This window comes from Suricata suricatta, chromosome 9 (assembly GCF_006229205.1).
Source record: "Suricata suricatta isolate VVHF042 chromosome 9, meerkat_22Aug2017_6uvM2_HiC, whole genome shotgun sequence".
Lineage (NCBI taxonomy): Eukaryota > Metazoa > Chordata > Mammalia > Carnivora > Herpestidae > Suricata > Suricata suricatta.
In genome coordinates, this window is record NC_043708.1 from 49976187 (window position 1) to 49990469 (window position 14283).

General features: G+C 33.5%; 1 protein-coding gene across 1 annotated transcript in view; it reads left to right on the forward strand.

The window, feature by feature from the left end:
• The window catches only part of MDGA2 (MAM domain containing glycosylphosphatidylinositol anchor 2), a 779701-nt gene extending 775501 nt beyond the window's left edge, over positions 1 to 4200 (forward strand). The window contains exons 16-17 of the mRNA XM_029952652.1: positions 1362 to 1467; positions 3787 to 4200. Coding sequence (XP_029808512.1) covers positions 1362 to 1467; positions 3787 to 3875 — 195 coding nt within the window. The 3' untranslated portion in view covers positions 3876 to 4200. The remainder of the gene's footprint in view (positions 1 to 1361; positions 1468 to 3786) is intronic.
• Positions 4201 to 14283: the final 10083 nt, after the last annotated feature.

Consider the following 14283-nt stretch of genomic DNA (forward strand, 5'->3'; position numbering starts at 1 on the left):
CTAGGTGGCTCAGTCAGTTAAACCTCCGACTTCGGCTCAGGTCATGATCTCACATTCATGGTCAAGCCCCATGTTGGGCTCTGTGCTGACAGCTCAGAGCCTGGAGCCTGCTTCGGATTCTGTGTTTCCCTCTCTTTCTGCTCCTCCCCCTCCCATGCTCTGTCTCTGTCTCAAATAAATAAAACATTGAAAAATTTTTTGAAAAAAGATACTTTCAAAGACCAACAAAAACTAAAATAAAATAAAAATAAAGATACTTTCAAAGACAAACAATAAACAGAACCAAAAATTTTGGCATTGATAAAAATACTTTCCTTCGATTTGTTCCAGTGAAAGAAGGCTAAAAATTGCATTAAAATGCATATATCAGCTTGATGTTGAAACAGCTCTTTATTAAGCTAATTTTTCTTTGAAAAGACCAAACTAGATACTTCTTTGTGGCATGTAGAAAGTTTTGGGATTATACACTAAATGCATAGGTTGACTTTTTGTATCAAAAGGGTTAAAAAGGTTTTGCTAGAAGCAAGGAATGATTGTGGGGTTATAAAGAAAATTTTAAAACAGTCTTATTTCTGTAAAAATGAAATAATAAAACTTTGCTGTCTCTATATTGTCATTATATTCAGAATTTAGTAATGATAGGAGACTGATTTCATTCATCTATACTTTCAATTCTCATATATTAAGTCTCAGTGCCAGTCACTGTTCTAGATACTGGAAATTCAAAGGTCTGACACTAAACACTCAACATAAGTAAACCCATAAATATCTTCATGTGTTTAAAAATAGAATATCAAAAGTGAAATTATAGAGGTATGTCATAACATATGGGGAAAGTGAAGAACTTAGTCATTGTATTTGCAAGAGAGCCAACAATTTCATAGAGATGGCAAACCCTTGTTCTGGGCTTCATATGCATAAATACTGTTGTAACGAACCATGAACTGATTCATTCCATAAAATATTTCTAGAAAACCAGCATTATATGTTTAGAGAAAACTGGAGGGAATCTATTTCAGAGAAATACTGTTCAAATAAAAATTCTTCTTTACCCCTGAAAACGAATAGTGATAGGATTTGTAGCAGTGGTAGTTTTTATTGTATTATTCAATTAAGTTTAGTTTTGTTTTTAAACCAACAAGAGCTTTAGATATGAAAAACTATTTTTAAGCAAGGAAGATCCTATGATTGGTTTTGTTAAGAACATTCATGGTTTGTTTTTAAGTAACAATTTTAAGACTGTCAATAATAAATGATGCCAGAATTACTGTTGATTTTAGGTTTGGCTCCTCAGTTTCTCAGTAAAAATCCACCAACAAATCAAAGTTTTTCATTTAGGTTTGTTTCATTCATATTTGTAGCTCATTTTTGAAGGTATTCGAGGCCCTGGCATAGAAGGTGACATTGCCATTGATGATGTATCAATTGCAGAAGGAGAATGTGCAAAACAAGACCTAACGACTAAGAGTAAGTGTCTATTCTTGGATTGGTTTGATATAATTTTAACACAATAACTGTTAAATTAAAATAGTCTAATTTTTAAAACTCATTTATTTTTAGTTTGTAAATTTAGAAATTCCTTATATGAGACCCTAATTGTGAAGATATTTTTAAAACAAAGTATTAAATTTGATGGTAGGCAAAGTAATTTTGATTTTTAATGAAGTTTTTTTAAGTATTTAATATTTTTTAAATATCTATTTTAAAATATTTAATCCATATTATTAGTTTCAGAGGAATTTTTACAGATAATGCAGAAAGCTTCAGAATTATGTGTTGAACAGCTTCTTAAAATCCTAATCATATTATCCATGTGAAGCTGAGAAAACTAAAACCATTTCTTTAAAAAATTCCTCCACTTGAAAAAGTTTCATAGGTTCATCTGGAATCTTTAATTTAATCCAGATAAAGGGGTATATCAATCAAGTAGTATTCACAAAAATAGCTCATCAATTATTTAGTACTCATAAAAGGAGCATCAAAGTCCATTTAAGTCTCGAGCAAATTGGAGTCTTTGTTAATTGCATATATTTAGTGAGAAATTGCATTAGCCTAGATGTTGAGAGTCAAATTTGTGCAACTACAAATTTGATTTTGTAGTTTTGCAGTGCATATGAACCAGCAATTGCTTATATGAATTGAAAGGGCTCCATTTTGAAGCATTATAAAAAGACACAAACTAAGATTGTATATAACAGTGAGCCGCTTTGCTCATAGTTTTCACCTTCTTGTCATTACACCTAGTATATCAAGTAACAAATTTAGTAAAAATGTTTTTCCGTGTCTGGCTAATTTCGCTTTAAAAAACCAATAGCAGTATCCACATGAAGTAGCTGTGTCAAATCTACAGAATAGCATGCATTCTCCTTAGAGAAGGAGAATGGGGTTCCTTTGGAATTTCATAACATGAAGCAGTCATAGTAACATCATATTAACTGAAGAGAGTTACCATCCTACATAGCAATCTTACATTTAGATAATTTAATCACGGAAACTATTATTAATGAAATTCAAGAAATAGAACTAAACTCTCCAAATGAGGAAAGCAAAAGAGAACCTAACTCTCTCATGGAGAAAATAGAAGTGGTAAGAGTTGCCACAGTAAAATGACTATGATGACCCATTGGGACTTTATTGGTATGTATTAGTATACTTTCATAATCAGTTTTCTTCTCTTCCAAATTGTTTTAAATAAAATCTGTCTGTTCATACTGGAGATCTTTCTGTTTAGCCTCTGGAAATCAGAGGAAACAGCCCTAATGAACAAAATCATTCTCTTTGGTATGAGAAAGTTTCTGTTACATTAGTATCCATTTAACTATCATTTATTAAGCTCATTTTGACAAGTAGTATGTGGTAAATATTGAGTGAGTGTTAATTTCTAAGTACAAACCAGTTTGGCTGCCAAACGCTTCTTCCTAACTGCTCAGCTTCCCAGCCCTTCTCAGGCAGTAAATGGTACAATATGGCAAGCTGAGGTTGTCTCTTATCTTCAAAACCCAGGTCTCTCCTAGGTGAGAGCCATCTTATCACTTAAGCCAAGTTAATGAATGACCAGGCTTGCCTGTGTTAGCCCTCCTAGGCAGGGCATACATTCTGAGAGGTATCAACTAGACATGAGGTTCTACTTGAAACTCCAGTTACGACAGGAATCTTATAGTAGACTGTGGTGGAAAAATAAATTTAGTTAGAATGGACTTCATAGTGCCTCTCAAACTCACACTGAAGAGATAATTATTTACCCAATTTATAGTTATTGGGCTGATCTAAGCAGAGAGAATCCAGTTTGCCATAGTTACTTTTCTGCCCATAACAACCCCTTTCTAGTTTTCATAAAAAGGATTTTTTTTTTCTCTAAGTCTTTAATCTTACCATTTCTGGAAGCTTGGGGGCGGGGTTGGGGAGGGGGCGGGGAGAATGAAAACTGACTTCTTAGGATTTCCTAGAATTTTGTATGTGCACATGCTTTCATGTGGCTAGCACAATGCTGAGGTTGAGACCAGTCACAAACTCACACAAATATCTTCTGAACAAATTTTCATAGCAAAGCATAGCAACTTCATGTATTTTTCTTTTATCAAATTTCTAGCCACATATTTATTTTCTTATTTGCTTGTCTTGGAAATAGACCGATCAATAAAACCGGTCTATTTTAGAATATTTTCTAAAACTGCTTTCCAAATGCTAATATTGTTTTATTAGCTCACCTAAGTTGTATGGACAGCCACATGGAGTATTTATTCTCTATTTTTGTTTGTTTCTTGGCATCATCTTCCTTGTCTTCAGATTCTGTTGCCGGTGCTGTTGGGATTCTAGTGCATCTCTGGCTGTTCCCGGTCATCGTCCTCCTCTCCATCTTAAGTCCTCGAAGGTGACCTTATCCTGGCAGAGGCTATACAAGATTCACCAGGCACTGGCACGAAGAAAGAGTCTTTGTAAATGGACATTGAAAAAACAAACTACCAAAGATTCCTCCACTGACTACTGACTCAAAAATAAAATAATAAAAACGAATTTTTTAAAGCACTGGGGATAAAAAGACATCATGGAAATAGAACTTATTTCAAACTACATATAAAAGATAATCTTGACCTGAGTAGAGAAGAGACCTACAGGTGCTTTTGTGGCTAAAAAGATTACAGCGTCATCTGGTCATCTGGTTGAACTCTGGAAAAAAAAAAAAAAAAAAGCTATAGAAATCCTTGTCAAAGCACAAAGTCATGGCTGGTTTTGTTTCAAATGAATAGTTTGCTTGTTACCATGGAAACCTAATGGCCTGCCAACAAAAACCTCACTGTAAACAGGGTACGTGAAAAGCTGGCATTTATTTTCCTTTCAAGAAGGTTTTACGTAGAGAATTAAATAAATGTAGGCCCTTTTACCTTTGGTTGTTACCCTTCCTTGAAAATAACCCGAACTCAGAATTATTTAAAACATTCATGCTCCTCCCCACCTGTCCCCATCCCACTTTTCTGGTTATTATTTGTTTTCCTCCCATGGCTAAGCCAAATAACTGTATGCTGTCTCTTTTTGCATGCATAACTATCCAGGATGGTAAACCTGGGCTTACATATTACACAGGCTTATCGGAGTTTGCTCGCGGCCACTTGAACACCCAAACTAAGTCATCTGTTCCAATGAAGAAACCAAACCACCATCTTTTATAAATTGCCATGGAAACCAAGTGCCTTCAATGAAACAAGCCTGAATAATTTTCAACTCAGAAGCTTGCACTGCTAAGAGTGGTTTGTGTAAAACTATTTTGTAAACAAACTACAGAGCCTAAACGTGCAAATTACAGGCGAGACAACAAAAGCCGCTTCTGAAGAGGAAAGGACCGAAGCTACTGCGTAAGCCCATGCGGACCAGTTCCTTGTTGTCGGACCTCCTAGACAGCCATGGCCTTTCGGCTTCATTGTCCATCAGAAAATAACTTCCATTGAGACCAGACATGGGAGCAACACTTTTTTCTTCCAGGTTATTAAATGGGTCAACCAGAGCAAAAGGTTAAGATAATACTTAGCGCAGAAGGTGGTAAAACACAAGAGTGATTTTTTTACTCTCACCTCCATTTGAAATGAAATTGGCCCTAGCTTTAGAGGGAGCAAAGAAAATGCTTGTGATTGCAGTGCGTACAAACTCCACAGCGGAACTGGGCCTGAAAAATCTGGCTTTATTCTAAACACTGAGGGTAATACGCCTCTGCCCTTTAGTCAGACTCTGTGCAAATTGTGAAATATTATTTTATTATTTTACTGAGATTAAAAACACTTTTACAAAAAAACAAAAACCTGTAAAAATGATTTTGAGCTACCTGAGGACAAATCATACCTTTAGCCAGCCAGTTTTCCAATGCATTGTAAATTTCACTTAAACCTGTTGGTTATGAAAATTTGAAGATCTTTTTCCTTAAATTATCTCAGCTTTTAACTTCATTTAAAAAGACTTTTGTCTAAAGAAGAATATTATTATTATTATTATTATTATTATTATGTGTTCTTTCAACACCCCAGGATTAAAAAAAAACTGATTACGCAAGTAATTGGGAAATAAATATTAAATTATAACATTTGCAAATATTAATATAAAAAGCACAACAAAATGTAGTGGAAAAATGACAAAGCTTGGTTTTTAAGAGAAAAAATTCTGTAGAAATGTTTGTGCAAAATCAGTAATTCAACTTAAAAGATAATTTTACAGCTATGTTCAATAAAGCCTCTTCCCAGGTAAGGTATGCAAAGCGGTATGTGTGTTTGTTGAGTGATGTTTACTTGTCACCAAAATGAGACTAGCTATACAGTTTATCAGCTATGATACCACGGGGTAAACCTTCAGGACTCCGTACGCCTAATGTTGGCAGGAAAGCAAGCATTTAGTTGTCACCCCTGATGCACTCTTCCATATTTTTCATACATGTAAAATAAAAGTCAAACTTATGAAAGTAAAATATGAAACAAATACGAACTTGGAATTTAATGTGTATTTTCGTAGTTAAAGAGGGGACCAGTTGGAACTAGGTAGTGATAGAATCAAGCTAAAACCAAGTCCTTTCAATTGAGCAGAATTAACTAACAAGCTTTATAACTTACTTGAACAAATCAGGCATATTGAAAATTTTCAAAAGTACAGTCAACCATCTGTATTATCAAACCAAAGAGTAAACAATATTTGGGACACCTACCTTAGTATTTACTAACTCTCCTTCACCTTGACTTCCATTTTGTGTGGCAACTAACCACTTCTTTCCACTATCCCTTATCAGTGGATCATCTTTTCTAGTTGATTTTTTGCACCCTCACTGCCAATACTATTACAAAATTGTTTCACACCTAAGAGGGTTAGCTCATTGCTGCCTTCTTCCTTTATCTTGAATTTGATTTGAATGAGACTTTTGGGAAAAAACAAAAAGAAAAAAAAACTATATTCAGAATATTTGGATATACATGTGCCCTTTCCAGGAAAACAATCAAGTCTACTTTTCTCCTTAGTAACTCTGCACAAAGAAATTGCTATAAGTGCAAGTTTTCAGTCCTTTACAAAGCAGTCATATAATGCTAAAGTCTTTTTATGACCTTTCACATAGCTTCAGAAGTCCATGAGAACTGGCTGGTACTTCAAAAACTACTTTCGATTAAATTTTTGAGAAATTACAGATGAGTGCCAGAAACAAAGGGGCAAGAAGAAGAACTGTAAAACAATCAGATTTATTGATATGGTAATAAATTAGAATATACATCGCAAGTGGGTTCTGGATCATTTCTGTAAACCAACAAACTTAGACCTCAAATCAGTATTATTCATTCCCAAGCAAATGTTCAGTTGAATGAAAATGCAAAAAATGAAGGAAATTTTAAAAAGTTGGGATACGTGAAGTGTAAATTGTATTAAGTAATCTCTTAACATCAGTAATAATAATAATGACTTTAAAGCACTTACCTGTTGATCAACTGCCTATCTTTTCCTAATATTTTTTGTATTTATTATGAGTTGAACTCACCAGTATATTTCCCCTTTTCCTTTTTGATAACATATTTTAAGTGTAATTGATGTCAATTTGTTGTTGTTGTTGTACTTTGTAGGAAGGCATCAGGCAAAAGAGCTTTTAATTCACTGGGAGAAAGATTACACCATATAATCTCCAGGGTCATTAATAGACCTGATGAATTAGGAGATCACTCTGTTTCATTAGATCAGAAATGCTTGTTTCTCAACATTTAACATCACTGCAATTGGGCCTAATTTCGTTACAAATAGTAGCATTTCTGGATAGTGATGTATAATATAAAAGGCATATTAAAACTGATAACATCTTAGATATGTTGAGATTCACCAAATTCACTAAAGCTTCCAGAAGTGCCAAATCATGCCCAATATTATTCCTTTTCAGCAAACCCAAAAGTGATAAAAAGATGCGCTGTCATATTTGTAGGGTTTATATTAAATACTCATTGCCTATGCATTATTTAAAAATGACATAACTTTTATTTTGTGCTTTAAAAAATTCTGATCTTCTCTTCCATATATTATATACATACCTAGTCCTGCTGTCTTTTTCGTTTTTCCTGCTACCTACTTTTTAGTTCCATCATGAATTATAATATGCCATGTATCCCTGGTTTGAAGTGTTTTCTTGTTTTATGTGATTCATAACACTTAGTAAGTTAGAAGTTTGGCCTGCCATTAAATTTTCTTTAAGAGATTTGAAAGATGCATGGTGCACTACAATGTCCTACAATAGGCTAAACTAATGGGACTTCATTTCACATATATCACAGGATTGACTTTGGCATGGCAATGAATTATGATAACTATAATAATCAGAATTGCAAACCAGCTAGTCAGTCATTTACATTATATTGCAAATAATAAAATAATCCCATTCTTATATTTTAAAATATGGCAAAATATGAATGACAACTGTACTAACTTTTCGACAAACATGCATTTTTATTTTAAGACTTTATAATAAACTTATATGTCAAAATGCATAATTGGAAGAACAATTAATTCAGTTTTATGCTTAAGACTGTACGATACTGGCTGTGAAATGTTTCATGACCTATTTTGTTTCTTTTGATTAGTGATTTGAAAGATGGTGACCGACTAGTACGTTTTGGCTAGTGATTTTCAAAGGATTCTTCTGAATGCAGTTTCTTTAAAAAAACAAAACAACAACAAAAAAAAACCCTTTTTTTTTTTATGTGCCTTTCAAAGACCAGGGCCTCACTACAGCCTTTAAACTGGAAAAAAATTTACTGCAAACTCATTTCCTTTTTGGTTGATGACTAGTTTTTACAAATTGCCTCACCTGCGTCTCAACAAGCAGAAGGTTTATACTCTTCTTGCAACTGGGTAGTTGATATCAATGAGGAGTTATTGCATTTTCTGTGAAAACAATAAAATCATAGGGTTCAATCCCATGCTGTTTGCTTTCCTCCAATGTTCCTTTTGTGTCTAACCAGTTTAATCAGTTTTCTTAGCACTTATTTTTTAAAAGCAGTCTCTGGCACTTTTTACTTTGACCTAGGAGAAAAGCTACCACGAACGGACAGGACTTTTTTTCAAATCTGACATTAAAAAGCTCTTTGCTGAGTATCCATAATATTTATAAAAATATGTTATTACATAGAAAAAGTAGGACTCAAAGACTTGAGATTTTAATGGGAAATATGTCCATTCAGAATCAGTCCAGGATATGTGAATGTCTGTTTAGAAACAGAACTGAAGAGTTAAGGAGAGAGAAATGTTCCACATATTTCCTTAGCAACAACTTTATTGCCATGTTTAGAATAAAGTTAAATAAAATAGGAGTGGTGATTTTACTACCCTGAGTCCCCCATTAAATACATTGAAATTAAAGAATTGGACTTCAAGATTTTGAGTAGGCTAGAGGTTAAACTCCGTGTAAAAATGAAATCATTTTCTCAAGGGAATATTTACAACTGATTGGATTTAATTTCAATTGTTTTAATTTTCCATGGTTGAGCTAAAAAAATTCTTATTTTTCAATCAAATGATGGGAAATTCTGTAAAATATGGATTAGCTTGTTAGGTTCAGTTTGTTTTCATATGGTTCTTAATTGTTATTCTGGATTTCCAGGATATCATTTTTATTTCTTGAATCTCATCAGTATATTTAAATGTATAAGTTTAATCCAATATGTCGTGTTGAATTTATATTGAATATTAGTTACATTTTTAGATCTCAAAGATTAGATTTAACTTACTTTTTCTTTTGATATTTCACTTCTGCTAAATAGTTACAGATAGCTGTATGTTATTTTCCCTTGGATTTTCTTTCAATAAATGCAATTATGTTAAATACTCTATTAGTGTTTTGGGGAAATTTCTGCTATCAATAAGCCCTTAAGTTAGAAACAAAAAGCTATTTAGAATGGCAATTATGTTTTCAAATTAAGGTGAAAATGCCATCATTTCTCTCACTATTAAAAAGCTTTTATAGACTCAACACTGCAATGAAGCACAATTAGCCCATTAAAGATATGTGTTGATTTTTACATCCTTTGTGAAAGATCATTTATAAGATTGTGTTAAACAAGTAGGCACTAAAAATACTCCTGGGTGAACTGTGATTTAAGAATTATGACTCAATTTAGTAACTCTGGGCTTCTGTATCATATGTGAAATACTGACTGAGGACTACAACATGGATGTACCCAAGAAGATAGTTTCAGTCACATATTTCATGGGGGTGCTGTAGGCTAAATGTGGGTCTTTTGGGGGAAACAAATAATAATGCTTGACAATGATTTGAGTGAACCAAAGTATAAATGGAATCCTAACAACTTGCATAGCTTAACTTCCTATCTTTAGTATTATATTTCTAAGAATATCCATGAAATTTTAGAAAAGTGAATACAATTATTAACGGATCCACTCTTTAAAAATCAACCCCTAACTATGTATTAAAATACTATTTATTCTTTATAAGCTATTGAGTTTAATAGTCAAATTAAGGATCTTATCTATCTTTTGATTTCCTATACTACTTACATTCCTTCAAAGTATTCTTTAGTTGTCTGAAAATCTGCTCTCCAACTGAAACTGTAACCTACCCCAGGGCAAAGACTGTGTCTTTTAACAAGTGTAGGTTCCAACTTACCTGGTTCTATAGAGGTTATTGAATTAATGGGTATTGAATTAATCCATGATTTAGAGCTATATTTAAAATAGAACTTATTCAGTGAACCTAGGAAATAAGCAGCAATGTCACCTTTCAGTGATAAAATCGATGAAATTTCACGGACAGAAGATGCCTTCTGCATGGGAGAAAAATGAGAAGGCAAGGCAACTGAAATATCAGCATAAGCATGTGCAACACCATTTCCTGGCACTTCTCAGTTTAACAGAAAGTGATTATATCTCTTCATAAAAGGGCAAATGTTGTCAATGTTTTTGCAAACAAAATTACTATGTTGTTAAACTTAGGGAAATGAGATGAATTCTGCATGTTTTGTGTCAGATGCCATTGTTCTACATGAGACTAATACTAAATACATCTCTTCTTTCAACCAACATGTATTAATTATAGAACATTATGTTTCATTTTCTATTAGAGAGATCACAAGCTCTATCTAAATTCTATCTTAGCTGTTTTCTGGAGTCTGTGGTGGTAGATATTGCTTGAGATCCAATCATCCACTAAACTTGAAGTATATTTAAACATACAAATATTTTTAAGAATTATATGATAATTGAATTATAAAACAAAATTACCCAAATAAGATATTTATTTAGTTCTGGGAGTATTTTATGTAGAATATACTAGATTCTTTTATGAAACAAAAAATGGTAAATAAATTAATTTTCAAATTTAGAAATTGTATTGAACAGAGAGAACTACTAATTTTACTTTCATTGTTTCTGTTTTTAATTCTATGTTTTAATTTCCCAAATAAACACAATTCAACAGGCCAAATCCAAAATAAAAGATGGCACAGTGTTAGTACATGGCAACTACACAAAAAATTGTTAAGGGAAACTATAAATAGTATAGTGTCTGTTCTAATTTTTTTAATGAAATAAACATGCATCTTTCCTATTTCATTGATTTAGTTTTTGACAATGTCATGTACGAGACTGATTGGAAAAGCCTTTCCAATCAGGAGTATTCGAGGGTACTAGAAGAGTATCCATTCTGAGTCAACGCCCTCCCCTAGGGCCTGCCAATACTCACTCAGCAGTCCATTCCTACATGCATAGTATTGCTTTCTCCATGTAGGCTTTTTTCAAACTATGAATATTCCCATTAAGGAAGCATGGTAGAGTTCTCTAAAATTTGGAGGTAACATTTTTATTAGCTCACAGTTTTCAAATATCTAACAAAAGAGGCTGAGAAAACGCTGACCTACCGGATGGAGCTAAGGGACAACAAGGGGAGGCATGCAAAGAGGAGAGGTAGGGAGTTTCAAAGACTATACTCACTCCACAATTCTGAGGACAGGTCCAGATGACATGCCCAGTACATAACATGCAGACAGAGGATAGGAATGTCAGTCTGTCAGTTACACGTGAAGGCTCAAAGAGCAAATGATAACCTTCTAGGATAGAAATATAAAGAGGTCACTGAGAGGAGGACAATGTGAATAGATCAGGAGAATGCACTGAAAAATGAATCTAATCAAATTAGAGCATTCACGCTAATAGGAGAAATAAATAAAATGACATAACCAGATGAATTTAGTAGTGAAAATAAAATATTTTGATGAAGTAAACTTGAAAAGGAACTGTAATAAATATATATGCAAATATTTTACCACACACTCTTCTTGCTTTGTCTTCTTTATTTTGCAGTGAAAATGGTTATGACTTGGCTTCTCTGTTCAATTTCTCCTTCCTGCTTAGGTGGATTCACAGTAGTTAGGTAGTGTAGGTTAGTCTAGAGTTGAGAATCATAATGCCTATTGCATATGTGTCAGTTTGGCAATGAACATTTTCAAATTATGTCCACTTTTTGTAATAATCTTACTCTAAGTCCATGCATACACATTCATAAATACACAGTATTGATATAATGGTTTATCATTTTCTAAGTGCTTTCATTTCATCCATTCTACCCATAACGGTTAGTGACTCACCGCGGTATACATGAATCTCTGGATAGCAGATGCCTCCGGTCTTCTTTCCATCAACCCATCTTTCACTGCATGTCGATGATCACCCTTTCACAGTGTGACCCAGGACTGAAAAGAACAGTGTTTGATAAGCAATATCTTTTGTATTTTACTATCAATGAACCACTCTATCTTATCAAATCTAAAACATTGTTTTACATACCGCTAGGAAGAAAAAAACCATTTTTATTGTGATTATAAGACCATCATTTCTAACAAAGTCCTACTTCAGGAATGTTAAATTGCCAATCAACAAAAAAATCTTAATCTTCATGAAATATGGCATCATTTATAATTATACCAGATATTTAATTGACCCTCACAGGAAATCTGTTCTGCATCTTGTAATGAAGTTGGATTCTGGCTTTACAGTAGATCAAAATCTCTTAGGTTGGCTGTTGAAAACACAGATTCTAGAATTTTGGCACCAGTGGTTTTGTTTTAATAGATTTTGAGGGAAGGAAGAAGACATAGGTTTTAACAAGCCACTTAAATAATCCTAATCTACTGATCAAAATAATTACACTTTGTTATTGGTGCCCTGGGAAGAACTCAAGTTAAAAATCTGATTTTTATCACTAGTAGCTGTGTGACCTTGCACAAATAGTTTACAATCTCTGTGCCTTAGTGCTCCCGGAGATAGCATAGAAAAAGGTGAGGCATCAGATTGCCAGGGTTTTTCACTGCATGACGTCCCTCAATTTCCTTAGTTGTAAAAGGGAGTATTGTGTTATCTAGTCAGTGAGCTAATATCTGTACAGAATGTGGAACCTTACTAAGAACCACATAAGTCTTGTCTCACCTGTGAAAAATGAGATGGTAGTAATAGAACCCAACTCGTTATGGCATAATGATTCAATGAGGCAATGAAAATTAGGTATTCAGTAAAGAGAGAAAATGTTTTGTGTTGTTTTAACATACTGATTTAATAAAGTAACATATCTTTTTAAATAGGTTCTTTAAAAACTCTTTGAATAACTAACCTTATTTTCTTTTCCTTATTTCATCTTAAAGATAGACAAGGAATATTTTTTATAATATTTTAATAATTTAAATATTTTAATGTTATTTACCTGATATGAAATGAAATAGTGCCCAAATGAAATAAGCTATCTGGCATTACTTTAGTGCTGTAAGTTATTTTTGGAATAATCATGCTTATTTTAGGATATAAAAAATTAAGTTAGAAAAATTAGACAAATGCTAGTGAGTAAGCACAAGCTTGGCATTTTTCAAAAGTTATCACTAGACAGGAGTGATGTGTGATTTTTAAAAATAAACTTTTAATTTGAGATTATTATAAATTCACCTGCAGTTAGTTGCAAGAGATAATATAGAGATATTCTATATACCCTTGACCCGGTTTTCCCCACTAATTACATCTTGTAGTTACATATGTGTTTGTGTTAAGTTCTATGTATTTTTTAATGTTTATTTACTTTTAAGAGAGAGAGAGAGTGTATGTGTGAACCAGCAAGGGGCAGAGAGAGGGAGACACAGAATCCAAGCAGGCTCCAGGCTCTGACCTATCAGCACAGAGCCCCACACAGGGCTCAAATTCACAAACCGTGAGATCATGTCCTGAGCTGACGTCAGACGTGTTACTGACTGAGCTACTAAGGCGCCCCTAGTTCTGTGTATTTTTATCATACCTGTCAGTTCATGTATCCACCACCAAAGCCAAAACACACAGTCCAATCACCATAACAACACCTTTAGTGCTTTCTCTTATTTTACGCATTTCCCTCCTGCCTCTCTTCTTCCAACCCATCCTTTACTCCTGGCAACAACTAACCTTTTCTCCATTTCTACAATTTTGTCATTTCAAGAATGTTATATAATAATATCATACGATACATCTTTTAGGGATTGACTTTTTCCACTCAGCCTAATTCCCTGGAGATTTATTCAAGTTATGGCATGTAACCAATAGCTTGTAACTTTTTATTGCAGAATACAGTATTGCATAGTATGGATGTACTACATTTTGTGTAAGCATTCACCCACTGAGGACCGTCTCAGCTGTTTCCAGTGTGAGGCCATTACAAGTACAGATGCTATAAATGTCCACGTATACACCACGGTGTGAACATAAATTTCCATTTCCAAGATAAATGTTCAATATGAGTGTGTCGTTTTTCACTCCCAC